The sequence below is a fragment of the Callithrix jacchus genome, chromosome 10 (assembly GCF_049354715.1).
Source record: "Callithrix jacchus isolate 240 chromosome 10, calJac240_pri, whole genome shotgun sequence".
Classification (NCBI taxonomy): domain Eukaryota; kingdom Metazoa; phylum Chordata; class Mammalia; order Primates; family Cebidae; genus Callithrix; species Callithrix jacchus.
The window spans coordinates 83,589,990-83,615,476 of record NC_133511.1 but is presented as its reverse complement, the minus strand read 5'-3'; the positions used below and the strand labels follow the sequence as shown (position 1 = coordinate 83,615,476).

At 45.9% G+C, this 25,487-nt stretch overlaps 1 protein-coding gene across 1 annotated transcript in view; it reads right to left on the bottom strand.

The window, feature by feature from the left end:
- The window catches only part of OTOG (otogelin), a 104,983-nt gene that overhangs the window by 28,204 nt on the left and 51,292 nt on the right, over positions 1–25,487 (bottom strand). The window contains exons 32-39 of the mRNA XM_017977939.4: positions 24,940–25,107; positions 21,302–21,580; positions 18,806–18,923; positions 18,019–18,098; positions 15,792–17,560; positions 14,893–15,061; positions 14,409–14,554; positions 13,589–13,678 (exon numbers count right to left, since the gene is read on the bottom strand). Of these exons, the coding sequence (XP_017833428.4) occupies positions 13,589–13,678; positions 14,409–14,554; positions 14,893–15,061; positions 15,792–17,560; positions 18,019–18,098; positions 18,806–18,923; positions 21,302–21,580; positions 24,940–25,107 (2,819 nt within the window). The remainder of the gene's footprint in view (positions 1–13,588; positions 13,679–14,408; positions 14,555–14,892; positions 15,062–15,791; positions 17,561–18,018; positions 18,099–18,805; positions 18,924–21,301; positions 21,581–24,939; positions 25,108–25,487) is intronic.

Below are 25,487 nucleotides of genomic sequence, written 5' to 3'. Positions count from 1 at the left end.
CAGCAGAAACTCTACATGCCAGAAGAGAGTGGGGGCCAATATTCAACATCCTCAAAGAACAGAACCTTCAGCCCAGAATTTCATATCCAGCCAAACTAAGCTTCACAACTGAAGGAAAAATAAAATCTTTTATGAACAAGCAAGTACTCAGAGATTTTATTACCACCAGGCCTGCTTTACAAGAGCTTCTGAAAGAGGCATTACACACAGAAAGAAACAACCAGTATTAGCCTTACTAAAAATATACCAAGAAGTAAAGAGCACCAACATAAAGAAGAATTTTCATCAACGAATGGATCAAACAGCCAGTTAACATCCAATGGCAGTAACCCTAAATTTAAATTGACTAAATCCCCCAATCAAAAGACACAGCCAAAACCCAACAGCATGTTACATCCATCCCTGTTTCACATGCAAGGATACACAAAGACTCAAAACAAAGGAATGGAGAAAGATTTACCAACCAAATGGAGAGCAAAAATAAATAAATAAATAAATAAAAAGCAGGAGTTGTAATTCTCGTATCGGATAAAATAGATTTTAAAGCAACAAAGATATAGTGATAAAAGGATCAATACAACAACAAGAGCTAACGATCCTAACACCCAGATACATAGAGACTTATATTCAATGAGACAGAAAATTAATAAGGATATCAAGGACTCGAACTCAGATCCGGAACAAGTAAACTTAATACATATTTATAGAGCTCTCTGCTTCAAATACATAAAATATACATTCTTGTCAATACCACATCACACCTACTCATAGGTTTAAATGAAACATTGATTGGCCATTATTAATATCCATTTTTTTTTTCAGAATAAAGCAGTATTTCCGTTCACCCCCCGCTTCCTCTTTCTTTCTCTCCTTTACTCATTTTTTTTTCTTTCCTTCTCTCAAAAAAAGAAATCAACTTGTAAACCTCTAGATCCAGGTCGGCAATGTCTTTCTCATTGCTTGAATTCCTTCCTTCCCTTCCCTCCCTCCCTCCCCCCTTTCTCCCTTTCTTCCTTCATCCCTTCCTTCCTCCCTCCTTTCCTCCTTCCCTCCCTTCCTGCCTCCTCCCAAAAAAAAAAAAAATCAAATCAAAATCGATTAAAGACTTAAATCTAAGATCTCAAACTATAAAACTACTACAAGAAAACATTGGGGAAACTCTTCAGACATTGGTTTGGGCAAAAATTTCTTGAATAATGCCCCACAAACACAGACAACCAAGCAAAATGGGCAAATGGGATCACATCAAGTTAAAAAGCTTCTGCACAGCCCACTCTCACCACAAATCATCAAAGTGAAGAGACAACCCATAGAATGGGAGAAAATATTTGAAAACTATCCATCTGATGAGGGATTAATAACCAGAATATATAAGGAGCTCTAACAACTCTATAAGAAAGAAATCTAATAATCTGATTTTTAAATGGGCAAAAGATTTAAAATAGACATTTCTCAAAAGAAGACATACTTGATGAACATAGATGCAAAAATCTTCAATAAAATATTGGCAAACTGAATCCAGCAGCATATCAAAAAGTGTATCTACCATGATCAGGTAGGCTTTATCTCTGGGATGCAATGTTGGTTCAACATATACAAATCAATAAATGTGATTCATCACATAAACAGAAGTAAAGACAAAAACCAATGATTATCTCAATAGGTGCAGAAAAGGCTTTTGATAGAATTCAACACCCTTCATATTTAAAACTCTCTCTGAACAAACTAGGTATTAAAGGATCATACCTCAAATAATAAGAGCCATCTATGATAAACCCACAGCCAACATCACACTAAGTGATGGGCAAAGTCTGAAAGCATTCCCCTTCAAAACTGGCACAAGAAAAGGATGCTTACTGTCACCACTCCTATTCAACATAGTATTGCAAGTCCTGGCCAGAGCAATTAGGCAAGAGAAAGAAATAAAGGACCTCCAAATAGGAAGAGAGGAAGTCAAACTATCCCTGTCTGCAAACGACACAATCCTATATCTAGAAAACCCCATAGTTCCAGCCCAAAAGCTCCTTTAGCTGATAAACAACTTCAGCAAAGTCTCAAGATACAAAGTCAGTGTATAGAAATCACTAACATTCCTATACACCAACAATAGCCAAGTCAACAGCCAAATCAGGAAGGCATTCCCATTCACAATTGCCACAAAAAGAATACAATGCTTAGGAATACAGCTAACCAGGGAGGTGAAAGATCTCCATGAGGAAAACTACAAAACACTGCTCAGAAAAATCAGAGATGACACAAACAAATGGAAAAATATTTCATGCTTATGGATAGGAAGAATCAATATTGTTAAAACGGCCATACTGCCCAAAGCAACTTACAGATTCAATGCCATTCCTATCAAACTAGTAATGATATTCTTCACAGAACTACAAAAAAAAAACTATTTTAAAATTTATATGGAACTAAACATGAGCCCAAATAGCCAAGGCGATCCTAAGCAAAAAAAAAACAAAGCTGGAGGCATCAGACTACTCAACTTCAAACTATACTTCAGGGCTACAGTAACTAAAACAGCATTGTACTGGCACAAAAGCAGACACATAGACCAATGGAACAGAATACAGAGCCCAGAAATAAGGCCACACACCTACAACTGTCTGATCTACAGTCACCAAAAACAAGCAATGGGGAAAGTACTCCCTATTCAATAAATGGCACTGGGATAAAAGGCTAGCCACATGCAGAAGATTGAAACTAGACCACTTCCTTACACCACATACAAAAATTAACTCAATAGATTGAAGACTTAGATGTGAAACTCAAAACTATAAAAACCATGGAAGACAATCTAGGCAATACCATTTTGGACACAGGAATGGCAAAGATTTCATGATGAAGATGCCAAAAGAAATTGTAACAAAAGCAAAAATTGACAAATGGGATCTAATTAAACTAAAGAGCTTCTGCACAGCAAAAGAAACTATCAACAGAGTAAACAGACAACCTATAGAATGGGAAAAATGTTGCAAACTGTGCACCTGACAAAGGTCTTATACCATTATCTATAAGGAACTTAAACAAATATACAAGAAAAAAAGCTAATTAAAAAGTGGGCAAAGGATGTGGGGAGCCCACCCGTGTAAATGCTTGCAAAGCAAGTTTTACAATACTGGTGGTTTGAGCCCAGACACAGGGCCTCCTGAAGGAGGGGAGTCGAGATAAAAGAATCAGGAACGGACAAAGGGAATCTATTTAAAAGATAACCAGATGTTCGAAACCAAAAACTCTTGCAGTCACGAGGAACAATGTCTCCATGTAAATGTTTTTTATGAGCACCAGGAATGACTATCACCTTTTACAACCACTGATTGTGTATCTGCCATCTTTATTGTGTAGAGTAGGTCATCTAGTGATTTGCATTTCCTCTTGCAATGACGTAAACCAGAGCCTGGAAAAATGTATATATACTGAGCCTTTGAAAAATAAATTTGGTGCGGAATAAGATTTCCACACCCCTCCTGACCCCACTTTCTGTCTGTCTTTATTTCTCATGCACTCCCCCACTCAGGTTTGGAAACTTCTTGCCGGCCAAGAGTGACCCCTAGAAAAGGACATGAACAGACACTTCTCAAAAGAAGACATACATGCAGCCAATAAGCATACAAAAAAAAAGCTCAACATCACTGATCTTTAGAGAAATGCAAATCAAAACTGCAATGAGATACCGTCTCACACCAGTCAGAATGGCTGTTATTAAAAAGTCAAAAAATAACAGGTGCTGGCAAGGTTGCAGAGAAAAAGGAACACTTAAACACTTATACATTGTTGGTGAGAGTGTAAATTAGTTCAGCCATTGTGGAAAGAGTGTGGTGATTCCTCAAAGACCTAAAAATACAACTACCATTTGACCCAACAATCCCATTACTGGCTATATGCCCAAAGGAATAGAAATCATTCTATTATAAAGACACCTGCACATATATGTTCATTGTAGCACTATTCACAATAGCAAAGACATGAAGTCAACCTAAATGTCCATCAGTGGTAGACTGGATAAAGAAAACATAGTATATATACACACCATGGAGTACTATGGAGCCATAAAAAAGAATGAGATCATGTCCTCTGCAGGAACATAGATGGAGCTGGAGGCCATTATCCTTAGCAAACTAATGCAGACACAGAAAAGCAAATACTACATGTTGTCACTGGTAAGTGGGAGCTGAATGATGAGAACACATGGCATGTAGAGGGGAAAAACAGACACTGGGGCCTACTGGAGGGTGGAGGATGGGAGGAGGAGAGTATAAAAAATTGACTAATGGGTACTCGGCTTAATACATGGGTAACAAAATAATCTGTATGATAAAGCCCTGTGATATGAGTTTATCTATATAAGAAACCTGCACATGTACCCCTGAACTTAAAAGTTATAAAATAAAATAAAAAATAAGACATCCAAATGGCAAACAGGCATATGAAGATGTTTTTAACATCATGGATCATCAGAGAAATGCAAATCAAAACTATAATGAGATATCGTCTTACTCCAGTTAAAATGGCTTTTATCCAAAAGACAGGAAATAACAAATGCTAGTGAGGATGTGGAGAAAAGGGAACCCTCACACTCTTGGTGGGAATGTAAATTAGTACAGTCACTATGGAGAACAGTTTGGAGGTTCCTCGAAGAACTAAAAATAGAGCTACCATATGATACAGCAATCTGGGTATACACCCAAAAGAAAGGAAATCCATACATCGAAGTGATATCTGCACTCCCAGGTTTGTTCACAATAGCTAAGATTTGGAAGCAACCTAAGTATCCATCAGCAGATGGATGGATAAAGAAAATGTGGTAAATATACACAATGGAGTACTATTCAGCCATAATAATAAGAGACTCTGTTATTTACAACAACATGAATGGAAACGGAGGTCATTATGTTAAATGAAATAAGCAGGCACAGAAAGTCAAAGCTTACATGTTCTCACTTATTTGTAGGATCTAAAAACCTAGAAAATTGAATTCATGGACATAAGGGAAGGATAGTGGAGGGGCTGAGGGAGATATGGGAATGGTTAATGAGTAAAAAAATTATAAAGAATGAGTAAGACTTAGTGTTTGATAGCACAACAGGGTGACTACACTCATAATTTAATTGTACATTTAAAAATAACTGAAAGAGCATATAACTGGATTGTAACACAAAGGATAAATGCTTGAGGCAGTGCATGTCCCATTTTCCATGATGTGGTTGTAACACATTGAATGCCTGTGTCAAAATCTCTTATGTACCCCATAAATATATACACCTACTATCTACCCACAAAAATTAAAAAAGGATAAGACTGTTTTATTCATCACTTTGCATCTTAGGCAGCACATAAACTATTATGTAGAGGGATCCCTAGTCCAGGAGTCACAAAGAAAATTTTGTGACCCTAGGAGAGCCCCTGGCTCTCCTAGCCTGAGCCTTCCTATTTGTACAGGCAGGGACTTGGGCTTCATGATTCATGAGCACTCTCTGATTTCTGGGAGTAAACATACATATCTGAAGCCCAGAGAGGAGCCTCACCTGCATTCACAGGACTCCAAGTCCAAGCAAGGACAAAGAACAAAAGGTTAAGGACTTGGACTTCCATTTCTAACCAAGGTAGAGTAATAGCAACTGACTGGATTTACCCTCTTGCCTTAAATGACCAAACAAACTGACTAAACATGTAAAACAACAGTCTTCCATCATGAACAGTCAGCAATGCAGGAGAGTGATTCCTAAAAAAAAAAATGAAACAAATGAGGCGAGCCTTATGATCGCTAAAGATTATTACTTAGAGAATTTGAGGCTACAGTGCAGGGAGCAGGAACCCAGGCAGAGCCTGGTGGTTTCCTAGAGTTTAGAAAACAAGAGATTGATGTTCATAAAGGCCAAGGTAGCTAGAGTTTGCATGGCACACACACATACACACACACACACACACACACACAGAGAGAGAGAGAGAGAGAGAGAGAGAGAGAGAGAGAGAGTTCTGAAGCTTTGCAGAATCCCCCTCCAACTCTGTCCTGAGCCTGTCCTGAATTTTCAGCTGAATATTGACCAATGTATGCAGGTGAGAAAAATTAACTGAGACTAGAGAAAAAAACACCTAAAAGGAACAGACATAAAAATCCACAAAGTTAAACACAGGGCTGGGAATAGTTGGAGCTACCACCAGCTATAATAGAAAAAACCTTCTAATATGTAGAGTGTAGTGTAGGGTATGCAGAAGGGTATTGCTTTAGTAGCAGGGAATTGGTATGTAGGATAAAGAATAAAATCACACTCGGAATAAAGGCTACTTTGGTTTTGCCTAACAACGTTTAAAGGCAAACCTCATAAGGATCAAACTGTTTCCAAGTAGCATAACTATTACAAAGCTCAAGAATATTTTTAAAAATAAAATGAAAGAATATCCAGCATCCAACAAGGCAAAATTCCCAATGTCTGGAAATCAATTTAAAAAATTGTCAGGCATGCAAAGAAGCAGGAAAATACAGCCTATAATGAAAGAAAAAAATCAATCAGAACTGAGAAATGACACACATGGTAGACGCACATGGTAGAAAAGGAAATACAAACAATTATTTTTAAACTTGTTTTAACTATATGTGCTCAAGAAAGTAGAGGAAAACAGAAGAAGGTGAGAGGTTCACAATACAAAAAGACCCAAATTAAACTTGTACAGATGAAAAGTATCATGTCTGAGATTAAAACCACTGAATGGAATTTACATGTTCTGGCACTATAAATGAAAAGATTATTCAACTTAGAGCAATAAATACTATGTGAAATGAAGTACAGAATTTAAAAAGACCCAATAAAATGATGAACAGAGAGCATAAGTGATCTGTAGGTCAATTTCAAGTATCCTAATACACATGTAATTGAAGTCCCCCAAAGAGAAATCAATTACTAGGCCTATCATAACTAAACTGCTTAAAAACAGTGATAGAAGGAAAATCATAAAAGCAGCAAGAAGGGGAAGAAAAAGATACACTATGTATGAAGGAGCAAAGAATGGCAGCAGATTTCTTATTGGAAATAAGCAAGATAAAAGATACTGGAACTTCATACCAGCACTATTCAAAATAGCCAAAAATATGAAAACAGCTTAAATGTCCATCAATAAATGAATAAACTGTAATATATACATACAATGGAATATTATTCAACCATAAAAATGAATGAAGCATTGATACATGCTTCAATGTGGATGAACCCCCAAAACATGGATCTCAGTGAAAGAAGCCAGACACAAAAGATCAGATATTGTCTGACTCCACTTACATAAAATATTCAGAATAAGAAAATCCAGAGACAAAATGCAGATTTGTAGTTGACAGGGTTTGTGGGGAGAGGTGAATAGGAAGAAACTGCTTAATGGGTATGGGGTTTCCTTTTGGGGTGATGAAAATGTTTTGGAGCTGGACAGACATGATGGTTGCACAACATGGAATTTATTAAATGCCATGAATTATTCACTTTAAAATGCTAATTTTATGTCATGTCAATTTCTCCTCAATAAAAAAAGACAGTATCAAAGTCTTTTAAAGGACTAAAACAAAAAAAAATCAGCCTATAATTCTATATTCAAAATATTTCTTTAAATAAAGGAAAGGCCAAGACTTTCTAACATATAAAAACTGAAAGAATTTATCACCAGTAGATGTGTACTACAGGAGTGTTAAAGTCTTTCAAGCAGAAGAAAAATGATAACAGATGCAAATCTCTACTTACACAAAGGAATAAAAAGCACAAAATGGTAAATATGTGGATAAATATAAACTTTCCTTGTTTTAAAGTTCTCATTAGAAGATAAATTAACTGCTTAAGGAAAAATAATAAAAATTTACTTTGGAGTTTGTGATAAATATAGAAGTAAATTTTATGACAATAACACAAAGACTTGGGGAAAGGAAATAGCAATATACTGTTATAAAGTTCTTATGGTATATGTAATGCAATATAATATTATTTGTAGCTAGTCTGTGACAAATTAAAATTACATACTATGATATCTAAAGCAATCATGGAAGGAGAAAAAAGTATAGACAATAATCCAACATTGGAGATGAAATGGAGACATTAAAAACAATCCAAAGAAGGCAGAAAAAAGAAGAAGGAGGGAACAAAGAACAGATGTCATAAACAGAATGCAAATAGCAACAATATATAAACATCACCATGTTGAGGACCAAATTAAACATAAATGGTATAAACATCCCCAATTAAAAGGCAGAGATTGTCAGATTGGATTTTTAAAAAAGGAAGGCTCAACTATTTATCCACTGAAAAAAAACCCACATTTATTTATTTATTTATTTATTTATTTATTTATTTATTTATTTATGAGACAGGCCTTCACTCCTGTCACCCAGGCTGGAGTGCAGTGGTGGAATTACAGCTCACTGCAGCCTCCACTTTCTGGGCCCAGATGATTCTCCCACCTCAGCCTCCTGTGCATCTGGGAGTATAGGCATGTGCCACCATGCTTGACTAATTTTTTAATATAGATATTTTCAGTGGAGATCGGGTTCTGTCATGTTGCCCAGGCTGGTCTCGAAATCCTGGGCTCAAGCAATCCACCTGCCTCAACCTCCCAAAATGAGATTACAGGCATGAGCCTACATGCTGGCAAAAAATCCCACTTTAAATAAAAAGCTGGCCGGGCGTGGTGGTTCACACCTATAATCCTAGCACTTTGGGAGACCAAGGTGGGCAGATCACAAGGTCAGGAGATTGAGACCATCCTGGCTACATGGTGAAACCCAGTCTCTACTAAAAAAAAAAAAAAAAAAAAATTAGCTGAGTGTGGTGGCACACACCTGTAGTCCCAGCTACTCGGGAGGCTAAGGCAGGAGAATCACTTGAACCCTGGAGGCGGAGGTTGCAGTGAGCCAAGATCGCACCATTGCACTATGTCTCAAAAATAAATAAATAAATAAATAAATAAAAAGCCACAAATAGGTTAAAGTAAAAGTATGAAAAAAGATACATCTTAGATATACATATTAGTTATACATGCTAATACTAATAAAAAGAAAGCTGGAGAAGCTATTACAGACAAGTCATACAAAGTCGAATTCAGAACAAAGACTTTTACTAGGATAAAATGGACATTACCTAAGGATAAAAGAGTTAATTCATCAAAAGGACGTAACAATCCTGAATGTTATGGATCTAAATAACAGACTTCCAATATATGTGAATAAAAAACTAATAAAACTCCAAGGAAAAATAGATAAACAATTATAGTCATAAATTTCAATATTCTCTCAATAACTGAGAATAAACAGATAAAATTTTAGTAAGAATTTAGAAGGCTTGAACAACACTATCAGCCAATGATCTAATTAACATTCATAGAACACTCCACCCAATAATAAAATACACATTTACTTAGAGTATATTGTTGAACATAAAATAAATCTTACTAAATGTAAAAGAATTCAAGTTAGGCGAATTATGTCCTATGAACATAAGGAAATTAAATTAGAAATCTATAACAGAAAGAGATCTGGAAAATCATATACTTGAAGATTAAATAAAATACTTAAAATAATTCATGGGTCAAATAAAAATCAAAAGGGATAACTTTAAAAGTATTTTGAATTGATTGAGAAAGAAAACACGGCATATTAAAACTTGTAGGATGCAGCTAAATCAATACCTACAGGGAAAACTGTAGCACTAAATGCTTATATTAGGAAATGAATAAAGGTCTCAAATCAATGACATAGGCTTCTACCTTAACAAACTAGAAAAAGAGGAGTAAATTAAACCTAAAGTAAGCAGAAGAAAGAATATAATAAAGATAGCAGATATCAATGAAATAGAAAACATAAAAATAATAGAGAAAAACCAATAAAGCCATTCTGTGAGAAGAACAATAAGTTTGAGACGCCTCTAGCCGGGCTTGTCAGGGAAAAGAGAGAAGACACAGATAACTAATGTCAGGAATTAGATATGGCACCTAGGTTCATGTCCTACAGAAATTAAAAGTATAGCAAGAATATATGATGAACAACTTAATGTTTATAAATTTGACAACTTGGATGAAATGAACAAATTCTGTGAAAGATGCAAACTACCCAAATTTACCAAAGAAGAAATATATAACCAAAAATAGCTCTACATCTACTGAAGAAATTGAACACGTACTTCAAAATCTCCCCAGAGAAAAATCCAGGCTCAGATGGCTTCACTGTTGAATTCTACCAAATGTTTAAGGAATAAATATTACCAAGTCTACATATACTTCTCCAGAAAATTAAAAAGGGGAGAATACTTTCCAACTCATTATATGAGGCCAGTATTACTCTACTACTAATAGTAAACTATCATATTACAAGAAAAGAAAATTTAGAATAATATCCGTCACAAGGATCCAATAATATATAAAAAGGATAACATAACAAATGAAGTTAATTCCAGGAAGGCAAGACTGGGTTAACAGACAAAAATAAATGTAATTCATCACTTTTATAATCTGAAAAAGAAAACCAATATTATCCCAATAGGTGCGGAAAAAAGCATTTGACAAAATCAACATCTACTCCTGGTAATAAAAAACTCTCAGCAGACTAGGAACAAAAGGAAATGTTCTTAACTTGATAAAAGACATCTATGCAAAGCCTCCAACTAACATCACAACTTATAGTGAAAGACTGAATGCCGTCTCCCTAAGATCAGAAGAGGATGATGCTCTCAACCTTTCTTACTCAGCATCACACTAGAGGTCCTAGCCAGTGCAATTGGCAGGAAAAAATAAATTAAAAGCATAGTCATTGAAAAGGAAGAAATAAAACTGTCTCTATGTGGAGAAGAAATAATTGTCTATGTAGAAAAACCCAAAGAATATGAGAACTAATAAGTGAGTTTAGTAACATTGCAAGATACAAGCTCAATATGCAAAAATAAGTTATATTTGCATTAGCAATAAGCAATTGGAAAGTAAAACAAAAACAGCAGAATTACTTACAATAGAACTGAAAAATATAAAGTACTTGGAATACCTCTATTAAAATATGTGTAGGATCCTTACACTAAAAATTACAAAACACAAATTAAAAAATCAAAGAAGCCATTTAAAAAATAGAGATAAACCATGTTCATGAACTGGAAGACTCACCAATGTTATTATTTCAATTCTTTTCCCAAATAATATATATATTGAGTGCAACTCAAAATCCCAGGAAGACATTTGATAGAAATCAAATAGCTGATTCTAAGTTTCTATGAAAAGTTAAAGGAATTACAATAGCTAGGCCAGGCACAGTAGCTCATGCCTGTAATCCCAACACTTTGGGAGGCTGAGGCAGGAGGATCTCTTCAGGCCAGGAGTTTGTGACCAGCCTGGGCAACACAGTGAGACTTCCCCATCTCTATAAAAAAATTAAAATTTAGCTAGGCATGGTGGTATACACTTTTTGTCCTCTACTTGGGAGGCTGAGGTGGGGGAATACTTGAGCCCAAGAGGTGCAGCAAGTTATCACTGTACCACCGCACTCTACTCTAGATGACAGGGCAAGACCTTGTCTCTAAAAAAAAAGACAAAACAAACCCCCTAATTTTAATGTTTAATAATAAGAAATGGTAATCAAGAAAGTGGAGCGTCAGTGAAAGGATAGATTAATAGGACAAAATGAAAAGTGTATAAATAATCCCAAACATTAATTCATTTTTAAATAAAGGTTCAAAGACAATTCCATGGAGGAAGAATAGTCTCTTCAAAAAAATGGTCCTGGAAAAATTGAGCATTCACATTTGAAAAATGTATCTCAACCCATACTTTGCACCATTTACAAAAATTAACTTAAAATGCAAGATACACATAAAAGCAATACCTAAAACTATAAAACTTCTAGAAGAAAACATAAGAGAAATTCTGTGTGACTTTGGACAAGGTTCATTAGGTACACCACCAGTATCATGATTCATAAAAAAAAAACTAATAAACTGGACACCATCAAAATAAAAACTACTTCTGTCTTTTGAAAGACATTAGTGGGTAAGTGGGAAAACATGCTGCAGACTGGAAAATTATATTTATATCTGATAAAGGGCTTGTATCCAAAATATACAAGAACAGTTCTCAAAACTCAATAGAACAACATGATCTTTAAAATGTGCAAAAGATTTGAACAGATACTTCACCAAAGAGCATATACCATGGAAAATAAACCCATGGAAATATGCTCAACATAAGCGGAGAAATGCAAATTAAAACCAAAACGAGGTCCTATTTGACACTTATTAGAGTGACTAAACAAACAAACACATGCCACCAAGCGCTGGCAAGGATGCGAAGCTTCTGGAGCTCTCATCCATTGCTGGTAGGAATGCTAAATGCCTACTCTGGAAAACAGTCTGGCACGTATTGTAAAGCTAAATACATCCTTCCTGTTCAACCCAGAAATCTACTCCCGGGGACTTTATCTACACAAAACCTGTAAATGTTTACAGCCACTTTATTTGCTATTGCCTCAAACTGGAAACAACTCAAATTATCTTTCAACTGGTTAATGGATACATAAACCATGGTACATCCATAAAGTGGAATAGTATTCAGCAAGAAAAAGGATTGAACTACTGATCTGTCCAACAATATGGATGAATGTCACCATACACTCTGGTAAATGTATATGACATTCTGGAAATGGCATAACTATAGGAACAGGGGACAATGGTTGTCAGCAAGTGGAGGAGGAGTTGGCAACAAAAAAGCAGGAGGTAGTGTTTGGGATGGTAAAAGTCTTCTGTATCATGGTTGGAGATGGTAGTTACATGACTGTGGGAGCTTGTTATAACTTACAGAATTCTTTCCTAAGTAGGGTAAATTTTACTGCTAATATTTTTAATGGAAAAATTTTATAAACTAAGAAATGAAACTCAGGGTTCTGTTCAAGCCTCCACCCCATGGGAAACCTACTGTCCTAAGCCCTGTTCCTACAAGCACCACCAAATGTGCTGCACCCTGTGTTCAAGGGCAGATTCCAACAGGAAGGCTGCAGACCGAGGCTTAGGAATTGGAGATAGAGTCACAACTTTGGGACTTGAGGAGGAAACAGATCAGTCCCCCTTGCCCACCTGCTGGAAGGAGCAAAGGTTGGCCCTCTGGGAAGGATGTCCACATGGGAGTGGGCTGTTGTTGGATACCCCAGCCTCCTTGACAGAGGTGGACTTAGTTAAGCCAATGAAGCTTACATTTGGGGCTCCTCACTTCTTGGTAGGGGCCCTAGTTGTAATGTGTTCATGTGGGTATAGGTTTTTGTAAAAATTGCAAAAGTGAGGTCTTTTAGTCATAAATATTTAAACCCACTGTCTCTTGCCTTTCCAACTTTTTCTCTGTCACAATAATATCCCTTCCCTCCTGGTATACTTCCTCCCCTGACATTAGAGTGGCCACAAGCATTTTAATTATAATTGCTTCCAAATATATCTAATTTTGCATTATTTTTTTAAAGAAGGTCCCCTCCCTATCCCTGCCTCAAATCATGACTCAGCCTCACAGCCCCTCCACCCCTGGACTCCATGCCCCTCTGCTGACTGTGGCCCTGCCCTGGAGCCTGGCTGTTTGATGCACTCACCTTTCGGTTGAAGCGATCAATAGTGACCTGATGGGTCAAGTGAGTCACGTTCAGCATCACCAGGCAGAAGGGGGGCCAGTTCAGGTGCCCCTGCAGAGAGAACCCAGCCCTCATCAACCTGGAGCCTTCTCAGCAAATATGAGTAGTCTCCCCTGACTCCCTGCCTGCACTATGCCAGAGACTCCCATTGGGCTGGGCAGATGGTGCCCAGGGATCCATGGAACATTTCTGGTTCCATCTGACCTTATGTAAGCCCAGACCAAAACAGACAAAAGGAAAGAAGGGAGGAAGGGAGGGAGGGAGGGGAAAAGGGAGGAAGAGAGGGGGGAAGGGAGGAAGGGAGGAAGGGGGGAAGGAGGGAAGGAGGGAAAGAGGGAAGGAGGGAAGGGGGAAGGGGGGAAGAAGGGAAGGAGGGAAGGGAAGAGAAAGAAGCTGCCTCCTTCCACCCGGCTTATGGGGACATCCTAGTAGGAGATCCCCTGCAGCCAGCACCCAAGACCTCAGGTCACACCCTTGGTGTGACATTCCAGCTCCTCTGCATTTCATGCCATCCCTCCTACATGGTAGGAAGCTGAAACAAGCTGGGAATGGCACAGGCTGGGGCCAGGAGGTGGTGTACTCCACTCAATTCTTTCCCCAGTCTCCCAGGGAGCCATCACCTGGGAGGCCCTGCCCATTCCAGGAGATTCCTGGAGACAGGGAGCTCTGGTGAGCTTCCACATCTGTCCTTCCCTGTGGCACCCTGGCTCACTGCTCCATCTCCCTCTTATCCTAGTTCAGTTCCTAGTCCCCAGCAGGGTGAGACGCATGGGGCAGGCACCAGGTTGGCACTTTTGCAGTCCAGGACGTGGACAGTGACAATTTCATCTGGGCTCTGGCTGAGGATGTAGATGGCCTCCTTGAACAGAGCTACATGGCTTCCATCGAAGGTCACGAAGCTAAGGTCTGGGAAGATTGAGCACCGACCTGGGAGAGGGGCACGGCACAAGAAAAACCGGTGGATGCCTCCAAGACCAAGGCCTCCAAGACTAGCAAGATGGGGCAGGTGCCTGGGCCCCTTCCTGGATGATGCAGAGCCCTGGGGTCCGGAGGGTGGCTCAGAGACATCACACAGATCAGAGGTCCCAAGCATGGGGAATCTGCCAGCTCGGGCTCCCACAGGAGTCCTCAGCCATGGCCTGGAGGGGAGTCTGGGGCACACAGATCAGGGGAAGGGGTCTGGGGCACACAGATAAGGGGTGGCGGTCATGCTTGGGTAAGGATACAGGGAGGATGCCGGAGGCTCCGCTGACCCCATGACTCACAGGCACACTCCCAGAGTGGGCAGCAGCGGTCCCCACCCACCCGCACAGCGAGGCCCAGGATCCCACAGCGAGGGGGAGCAGCGCCCTGGGGACAGTGCTGGGACTGATTCACACGGATCAGCTGGCCTTCCAGGCAGATGTGGCGGACGCAGTCCTGCTCGGCGATTGGCTGGGCACAGAGTGGAGGATGTGTGAGTGCCCATCAAAGAGCTACAGCCCACCCCACCCCGCAAGCTGTGAAGGCACCAGATCCTTCCCACATGCAGGTCCTAGCAGCGGGGCAGGGGACCTTCTGGGGAAAGATGCCCTCACCCTCCACCCAGCAACAAGCCATCTGGGGCCTGGCGCTGTGCTTAGTGCGAGCTCGTAGGTCAGGGACCAATTCCCTGAGACCTCTGCAGATCTTCCTGACCTTTGCTGAGAGGTCTGGGTACATAGATGTGTATACACACTGGCTCACACTCACAGAAACCCTAGCATATTTGCACAAGCCTGTGCACACACGCACACACACAGTTTCTAGCAAAGCTGCGCATAAGGGTGTCTCAAACACCACACATCTCACACACAAGAACACATGCAGATGCACGAGCGTTCATGCCGTTATCACACATGTGAACACAAATGCACAGAGCAGTCTCACACAGGCACACACCAGCATCCCTACATTGTCACCTGGGCACCACACTAGGCCATCCAATCAGCTTTCCAGGGCCTAGATGGGCAAGGTGGAAACCTGCTATGGTGTAAGGGGCCAACGGGAGACTGAGAATATTTCAGAGACCAGGAGTTTGGGACAGGAATGAGGAAAATGACTAAGAGTCCTTCTAGCAGGGAAGAGGGAAGGGATAAAGGGAAGGGGCACATATAGGTGGCCAGAACCCTGACAAATCACTCACGACGCAGGTGGTGGACACAGTGCCCTCAGTGGTGGTTGCCAAGGCCTGTGCCAAACCCTCCACGACGCTCTGGGCTGGGGCTGAGCGCCCAGATGTTTCTGTGGTGGCCTTGTCCACTGGTTCTGCTGGGGGGTGAGCCCCTGCCGAGGTTCCATGGGCCTCAGCCAGCTGAGGCAACAGAACCAGCGCACTCTCTCGGGGGGCTGTCCTAGCTGAGACAGGGCTCAGGGGATAGGATGTGGGCACCGGCAGAGCTGTGCCTGCTTGGGGTCCCCCGGGTTCAGTCACCAAGGGAGCAAGAGGCTGGCTCGAGGCAGGCATGAGATCCATGGGCCCACCCTGGGCAGAGTCATAGATGGAGGTGGGTGGGGACACTTGCTTGGACAGGATGGCTGCCTTCCCTGTGGTGCTTTTTCTTGGGGCAATAGACACCGTGGAGGCCACGCCCTCAGCCACAGCCAGGACTCCAGAGGTTGGCAAGGTGGCTCCCAGCAGCAGGCCTGGAGCTGTGCCTGCTGCCGGGGGTGCTGTGTGGGCAGGTGGGTGTGTCTGGGACACTGCAGCCGGAGTGAGAGGCAGTGCTGGGCTAAACATCTGAGCAGCCGGAGGCGTGGCCTGTGGCTGGAGTGGAGTGGTGATGACAGAGTCTTTGGGGCTGGGTGTGGCCACTGGGGCAGATGTGCCCACCTTGGCCAGGGGCAGGCTGGTATCGGGAGGCAGGCCAGAGAGGAGCTGGGAGGGACGAGTTGATTCAAGGGACACCAAGGGTGTGGCTCCCAGCTCATGAGTGACTGTTGACAGGCTGGTGGCAGCTGGGGTCCCTGGGGGCAGAGCTGGAGGCCTGGTGGCCGTGGTGGTATGCTGGGTTGGGCGGAGTGGTGCAGTGGGGAGTGGGTGTGGCTGTGGGGAGGCAGGCAAGCCCATGGGCTGGCTGTACCCTGCTTCGCCCTTCTCTGTGGACAGCTCCATCTCCACGCTGCTGGTTGCAAGGGGACTGATGGGAACCTGCTCTGCTGCTGTTCTAGCCATGGTTAGGGGGCTACTGGGGCCTGAAGCACTCTGGGTCTGGATGGACTGGGGTACCCCTGTCCTGCTTATGACCTTAGTTACTGCAGGTGTCAGCACAGCCTTGTGGGATCCTGAGGAGGTGGGGGACCTGGAGATCGCTCCAGGGGAGGCCATGGGTCTGGAGGAGGGACTTGCTGTCAAGGAGGGCTGTAGGGGTGTTGTACTAACAGGCAAGGAGCCCTGGCCTGGGACTGTCACAGCCTTGGTCATGAGCGGGATTCGAGGGGCAGGGGGCGACCGGGAGGAGACTGTGATGTTGGGGCTTACTGCAAAGATCACAGTCACCCTTGTCGTCTCCATGGCACCTGACACCGTGCCAGGTGTGGGTGTCTGCAGTGTAGTGGAGAGGGATGAGGGCTCCAGGCTGTGGGGGATGGCCAGGAGGCTGGCAGTCACTCCCTTGCTGGCTTGGGCTTCTGTGGGGTGGGCAGGGAGTTGAGATGCAGTGAGCCCCAGAGGCTGCTGCAGAGTGGACTGGGTGGGGCCTGGAGACCCCACTGGCTCCTCAGAGGCTTCGACTGGCGGGTTCAGGGCTGTGGTGAGTGGGACAGCTGGACTGAGGGCTGGCCTGTGGGTGGGGGTCCTGGGGCTTTCCTGTGGCAGCTGTGGCTCCTCATCACTGGAAGCGGGCAGCCCTTGACTGGGAGGGAGGGTCTCATTGCCAAGGGCCTCTGTGGGAATCCAAACTGCTGGCTCCACGCCTGTGGAGACAAGAGAAGAGGCTCAGAAGGTGGGGTGACTGTTGCTCAGAAGGTGGGGGTCATTGCTGGCCAGGGCTGTAGGGTGGGGATTGAGGACTGGCACCCTTGGGGATGGGGTGAGGGCAGCTTCTGATGGCCAGGAGAAGTCAGCAGGTCTGGACTCTCTGCCCCAGACCTCAGTCCCTGACCTCAGAGCCAGGAGACCTCAGGTCTAAGTCTGGCTGCACCACCTTCTCACCATGTAACCCCATTCTGGGCCTCATTTCCCCTCTCTGTGAAATGGGGCAAATAGACCGAATGAGGCCTGTGCCTCTCTCTGGTGCCTGTGCCTCTTTCCAGAGGTTCCCGTGCTGATGTTGCTTCTCTGGGACCTGGGAGCTTTGGGGAATGACTGCTTAATGCAACCCTAGGAACTTAGAGGAAACCCGAGGGGAGGACGAGAAGTCCCAGCCACTTACAGTCCTCCAAGTAGACACATCTCTGTGTGACTTCATCCAGGACCTTGGGGGTGGGGCACACAGGGACACAGCCTTCTACCCTGAGAACAGAGCAGAAAGCAGGCTAGTGGCCTGAAATACAGGGAAGGCCACCTCCTTTCCCTCAATTGAGCACAGGCCTTATCCTTTCTTATGACACACGTGTGTGTGTACAGGTGCTTATTACGTTTACAGACACACAACCCTCCATAGCGATGCTGTCACACATGTACAGGTGCACACACACCCGTATACAGAGGCGGCACACTCCTGCACACTCCTACCCCTCAGACCGAGAGGGAAACATACACACAAGCAAGGTGCATTTGTGCACACACTTGTGAACATGTTCACATGTGTCTACCTGGACGCATTTTCACGTGGCCCAACATACCCCCTCCAACCCTGTGGAAGTCTAAAACTTTTACACACACATACATACACATCCACAGAGACTGCCACAAACATCAGTGAATACGCCCTCACACACACACACAGTTGCACACAACACCTGCATACATGCAGCTGTGTACAATGAATGCACAGTTGTAGCATTTTGCTCACAAACACACACAAGGCTCTGCTGCATGCAGATCATGCACAAATAGAGACTCATATATGCTCACACATGTGCACATATAGAAAGACACAGTCACCCTGGTACACACATCCCCATACACTCATACAAAACACTCATACACATATGTGAGTGCACACACACACTGGCACACACACCTTGACTCCATGCCCACAGTCCCTGACACCTCACCTGGGTACGTCCTGGCAGCTGGCTGCCCGTGGGTCCCTGCAGGTTTGGAAGCAGGGGCTGGCACAGGCATCATAGCGCCACTCGCAGATGGGGTAGGCAGCCCCCGAGGGCTTGGCATCTAAAAAGCAAGATGGGGCAGCAACTCTGGGTCAGGTGCAGACACAGAAGGAGTCCCAGAGCTCAGCCCTGTCCCCCACTCCTGTGGAGGGGACAAATGGACCCATGCAGGGAAAGTGAAGGGGGAAAACACCATGCTAAGGAGAAACTGTGTTCATGGTGGTTGGCATGAGTGCCTGGGGGATCCTGGGGATGAGACTCTGGGAACTGAATGCAGGATCGAGGACAGGGAAGCTCTGGCTGAGGCTTCGAAGGGTGGCCAAAGAAGGGGCCTGGACCCCCCATCTCTCCCTTGGGCTACCCTGCTACCCATCCTGCCCCTCTGGGACCCTGGTGCTTAGGCTTGCCCTGTATCCCAGGACCCAGTAACCTCCTCCTCACCCTCCCTCTAGTAGGGCCATTGCAGACCTCCATGGAGGCAAGAGGCTCTCCTTTGCAGGGTGAGGGGAGGCACTGGGAGATCCCTCCCCCTCTAGCCCAAGGCCTTCCTGGGCACCTGGCTCCACAGAGACAAGAGAGGTACTCTTCCCCAGGCTCAGCCCTCTTTGTTCCCAGAGGACCCCCTGAAGAGCCTTTCAGGACCTAAGGAAAGAACGGGTGCAGGTCACGTGAGCACCACCCTCACTGCTCCGGGTGGCTGGGGCTAACTCTTAAACAGCACCGGGCGCTACCTGAAACATTTCACATGTATTTTCCCATTCAGCCTTACCAATGTCCTATGAAGCAGGCACTAGTGTCACCCCCACTTTAGAGAGAAGGAAACCTAGGCACAGATGATGCTGGGAAAATGAAAGGTTTTCAGGGGAGATGTTCTCAAAAGAGGCCCTGTGGCAGGCACCTTGATAAATGAGGGAACAGTCTGCAGCCTATGGGGGCTTGGAGGCAGACAAGTAGACCCCAGACTACCTCGGCACTAGTGACCAGTTCTAGACACACAGCTGGGCAGGGAGGTGTGGGCAGGCTCCGAGGCAGGCTCCAGAGAGCAGCCCCACCCTGGAAGCCCCTCCAGACATCCTAATCCGCACGCTGCTGCCAGCTGTGAAGAAACCTGCTTTTCCAAAAGCCTAGAGAGCAGAACTTACATCTGGGGAGCACCTACTATGTGCCAGGCCCAGGGCAAAGCCCAGGAAACACAGCCAGTCCTCACAGCACACTTCCGAGACAAACATCCCCATTTCACAGATGAAGAAACCGAGTCAAGGAGATGAGGCTCTCCTCCAAGTATCTAAGACCAGGGTCAGGATTCGAACCCAAGGCTGTCTAGTTTCAAAGCCTGGGCTCATGCCATTCTGCCCCAGGGTCTTCTGGAGAGGGATGCAAATATTCCCATCATGAGTGAGTCTTGTCATCATGGCCAGTGATAAATCTGTCCCATCTCAAGTTCGAGGGAGGACTCGATAACTGGCTGCTGAAGGGAAGAATGAGCTCACCCAGCCCTGGCCCAGGTGGGGTGGGTGATGAAATGAAGAGGCTGGCTAAAGAGACACATTTACATATGTATACATGCGAGTAGATCTTCCCACAGACACAAGTACCCCCTCTTGGCCTTGGTGGAAGGTCAGGGAGTTACCCCATTCCTGTCCATAGGCTTGAGCCTTCCATCAAGAGATGAGGCTGCTGGTAACCAGACCTGTGTCCCATGTAGCAGTTTGAACTCACGGGGCAGGCATGTGACCCCATCAGCAAGAAGACTGAGCCAGCAGTGACACACACTGCAGCCAGGATCATGTCTCCCCTCACTTCCACAAAGGCTACTGTGTGTGTGTGTGTGTGTGTGTGTGTGTGTGTGTGTGTGTGTGTTTATTTTATTTTATTTTATTTTTTTGAGACGGAGTTTCACTCTTGTTACCCAGGCTGGAGTGCAATGGCACGATCTCAGCTCACCGCAACCTCTGCCTCCTGGGTTCAGGCAATTCTCCTGCCTCAGCCTCCTGAGTAGGATTACAGGTACGCGCCACCATGCCCAGCTAATTTTTTGTATTTTTAGTAGAGACGGGGTTTCACCATGTTGACCAGGATGGTCTTGATCTCTTGACCTCGTGAGCCACCCGCCTCGGCCTCCCAAAGTGCTAGGATTACAGGCTTCAGCCACTGCACCTGGCCAGCTACTGTATTTTTAGACCATGTAATTGGCCTGTGGCAGTTGGTAGGACTCAGGAAATTGACTGGACCCCAAGGCACACTGCTCGTAACTCCCTAGGCCATCAACGTGAAGGCTGGGCCACCTCTCATCTCAGGGTGGCACCCACGTGGCCCCCTGTGCCAGGAGGAGGATTCTGCCTCTTGAGGTCAATTGGAAGGGTGAGGTGGGAACAGGGCAGGAAGAGCAGTGGACTGAGAGGGCCAAGGGGCCTAGGGCGATGGCAGGGTGTCACCTACCCAGAAGGCGGAAGAGCGTGCCCCGGCGGAATGCCTCCGTGTGCTCGTACAGCCGAAGGGCCAGCACCAGGCCCGATGCATAGAGGAAGGAGCCAGGCTTGGCCAGGGACTCCAGGGCCACCAGGCCTGCATGCCACATCCCCCAGTGCAGCGAGAAGGAGGCACGCTGTTGGAATGCGTCGCGGCCCTGCCACTTAGCCAGCTCCAGAGACCCGTTGGCTGTGATGTGCAGGAAGAAGTTGGGTCTGTCTGCTGCCTCCAGGGACACAACATCTGGGTCTGCAGAAAGCCACAGGGGGAAGGTCAGTGCAGGGAGAGGTCCAGACTCGGTGGGCTTCAGGTCAGCATCCTGGCACACATCTGCTCTCTCAGTGACTCCAGACAGCAGCACACCTGCAGACCAGCAGGGCTCTGCCTGCTGGCTGCCCCTCTGCTCACACTATCCCCACATGAGGGTGAGCAGAGGCTTAGAGACCCCCCCCAATTGCTGAGACTCAGGAAAGTAAACTCTCTCCTTCCCTCCCCCTTGCACCCCTCTTTTCATTCTTCCCTCCTCCCACAAACACGTTTGAGTGCCCTCAATGTGCCGGGTGCTATTCTAAACACCCAGGATCCAGCAGTGAATACAACAGAGGCAGCTGCCCTGATGGGGCTGCATTGCATTGGACGTGCAGGGCAGGCTTGGGGTTAGTGATTTGCCAGGTTATAGGGTTCCCAGCACTGGCAGCCCTTTGTCCAATGCACAGACAGGGAGAGGGTCCTAGAGAGAGAGAGAAAGGAGCTTGCCCAGAGACCCACAGCTTGTCTCTGTTCTCACTGCAGCCTCCATGACTGCCCATTTCCAGGGCATGGGGGCATGCTGCCCGGTGGACAGTTTCCCTTGCACAGGGCTTTCTGGGTCTTCCCAATTCCCAAATCCACAAGCAGGTGCAGGCAGTGAGCATGAGGCCAGGAGTCCCAGCTCCCCACCCTGGCTGTGCTCTGGGCAAGCGCATTCATGGCCAGACTGTTGGAGAGGTCATCAGTGAGGTGTGTGTGAAGTACCTGGCATGGCCTGGTGCCAGGTGGGTGCATCTTCAGCCCCTCCTGAGTGTTCCTGTGTCCCTGTTACCCCTCCCTGGGCAGCCGTGAGAATATGGCAGGTAACGGAAGGCAGACTTCATTATCCGTGTTAATCACCACAGCTGCTATTTCCACAGCACTCACTGTGTGCCAGGCACTGTGCTAAGCAAGCTGCTTACCTGCAAGGTATGAAATTCCTACGAGAACCCTGTGACCCAGAAAACTCCTTCATTCAGCAGCAAATATCTACTGAGCACCTGCTGTGGGTCAGGCCCTATTCAAGGCACTGAGGCCATGATAGGGAGCAAAACGATGGAAAGTCTCACCCTTGTGGAGCTCATTCTGGGGGCTGAGGGGTGGGCAGAGAATACCTTTCTATGATAGGTTACAAGGTGGTGATATTGCGATTCCCATTTTACAGAGCAGGGAAGTAAGGCCTAGAGTCACGTCAGCGTTGGATGAGAGAGGCAGAGCTGGGCACAGGCAGGCTGAGGCCAGAGCCCAGCATCTTAACTGCCACACGGCCGGTCCCCACAAAGGGATGCAGGCGCAGGCATGGGCAGCACAGCAAGGTAGGGCACTGAGCCCCAGCCCCAGCCCACTCCACGGCTGTGTGACCTCAGGCAAGTCACTTCTCCCCTCTGGGCCTTGGCTTTCTCCTTCATGAAGATGGAGTTGGGCTGAATCAAGCCTTCTCCACTGTTTTCCCCACTGCCCACTGTCCTCTAACAGGGCAGAGACCTTGAGGTGCACAGTCTTGTGCTGTACTGTAAATATGGGAGTGGTTTCACCTGCCATCCTCTGTATCTCTCGTTTAATGCCTCGGTTTGGGGGCAGCATGACAGAGGAGTGTGAATGAAAGACTCTGGACCCAAACAGCCAGCGCCTGTCACTAACAAGCACTGCGCCCTTGGGTGAATCACCTAATCTCCTGGGCCTCAGTTCACTCATCTGTAGATTAGATTGGGAAAATCCACCTCCTAAGATTGTCATGAGGATCAAATGAGTCACTATACATGAAGCGCTTAGAACCATGCCGGCACATGAGAGGTGCTATAGAAGGGCAACGTATGATTATTAATAAATAAATAACCTCCCCAGGGACCTGTGCCAGGCTATGGTGGTGACTCCACAGAGTGGAAAGCCTGGGCCTCAGTGACTGCTGGGTCCTCCCCTCTGTGATGTTTCCTGCTCTCCACTTCTCATCACCATCTTTCTCATCCTTTAAGGCCCAACTCAAGGGGCACCTCCTCCACGAAGCCACCCCAGGTCCTACCTGCAAGGCACCTCTCCTTGGCTGCCCAGGACCCTGGGCACAGCTCAGGAGAAGCAGCACAGTATGGGAGAGGGAGAGCTTGGGTCCCCACTGAGCCCATGAGACCCAGGCCTGACTGAGATGGAGCCTGGATGGGAGTGCCTCTAGGACCCTGCCCCCAGCGATGTTCTCCAAGGCCAGGTGACTCCAGGGTCCTGCTTAGCACATCCATAAATCTAGCAGAAAGGCAACACCTCCTCTGGACTACACATTACCTACTAGACTAAAATTCTGCATAGAGAACAGAAAAGCCTCAGTAAGCAGATGGCTGGCTACATCTGGAAGGTGGTGAGACACCCTTCATCAGGAAGGAGCCCATGGATCTGGGGATCAGGAACACGAAGGGAGGATGAGCTCTCTTTGAAAGTGGTGCTTCTGGCTCTCCTGAGGCCCAGTCCCTGGCTCCTCACTCCCAGGCTTCCTCTTGCGGCAACTCGGTTCTGCCGGGTACCACCTACTTCCCCCAGGCTCACACCACCATGGACATCACTCATAGCTGGGGGTGTTGGCAGTGCCTGGGGCTGGGCACACCCAGGAGCCAGGATGTCCCTCCCCTCCTCAAAGCCCTTCCATGGCTCCCCATTGCCCTCAGGATGAAGTCCCAACTCCTGAGCTTAGCTTACTAAGTAAGTTCTTGCTGACTCCTTCTCACCCTCAAGGGAACATCCCCTATTTTAAGAAGCCTCTCCTGACTCTAATACTGAGTGGGGGGTGCTTCTCAGTGTTCTCATAGGTGCTGTGACTGCCTTTTGGCATGTTCGTCTCCCCGGATGGGACTGTGGACTTCTGATGGGCGAGACTGTGTCTCTTGTATCCCTGATTTCCCAGTACCCAGCTCTGTGCTTGGCATGGGATTAGGGCTCAGTGAAAGGAAGGGAGGCAAGAAGAGACATGGAGGGAGAGAGGAAGGAGAGGAAGGAGGGAGAGAGGGAGGGAGGATGAGAGAGGAAGAGGAAGGAGGAGGAGGAGCATGAAGAGGGAGAGCTGCCACTTGCTTTTCTGGAACGCAGCTATTGCATACAGCAAGGTACAGAGACACACCTGTGCCTTGGCCACCTAGTGGTTTAGGGGAGCAGATGGAGAGTGTTTCTGCAGCGGATAAGAAGCTCACCCAGAAGCACCATCTCAACTGGGAAAAGGGCACTTGCCGGAGCTCCCATTTCTCTGGCCACTACAGATACTTATGGCCTCAGTACCCTCCCCTCCTCCAGCACCCTCCTCCCTCCCAGAAAAGCTGGAGTGGGACTGGGGTGGGCCTTACCATGGGCCTTGGCCTTGTACAGAGCAGCTGTCAGCAGGAAGCTCACAATGTCCCCTGGCGCCACATCCTCTGTCCTCACTAGGACTATGTCATCGCCCACTGCCTTCATGGCCACCAGGGCACCAGCAGCTGCCAAGCTGGACAGCTGGTAGGGGCCTTTACCTAGCACTGGAGAGAAGAGGTCCATCAGCAGCCTGGCCTCCCTGACCTGCCCGACACCCCTACCTCCTGCCCCACCCCTTGGCAGCAGTGCGGTGGGAGGGGAGGCTACCAAGGAGGAACTCTTGATGGCTTCCTTCATCCCAGGTCCCAGAGACCTTGATGACCCCGAGAAGGAAGGGACGGGATCCCAGGCTGCCAGCCCTGAAAGGAATAGACCCTCTGCACGGTGCCTGAATCACTCACAGGGAGCTGGGGAGAAGGCCATCCACAGAGAGCACCTGGGCCCCCCGTGTCTCCCCCACAGCCTTCCCACTGCCTGACACTTCACCAACACAGCCACTGCTCTATTCAAGGTCCCCTCTGGAAGAAGACATCAGACCTGCTCT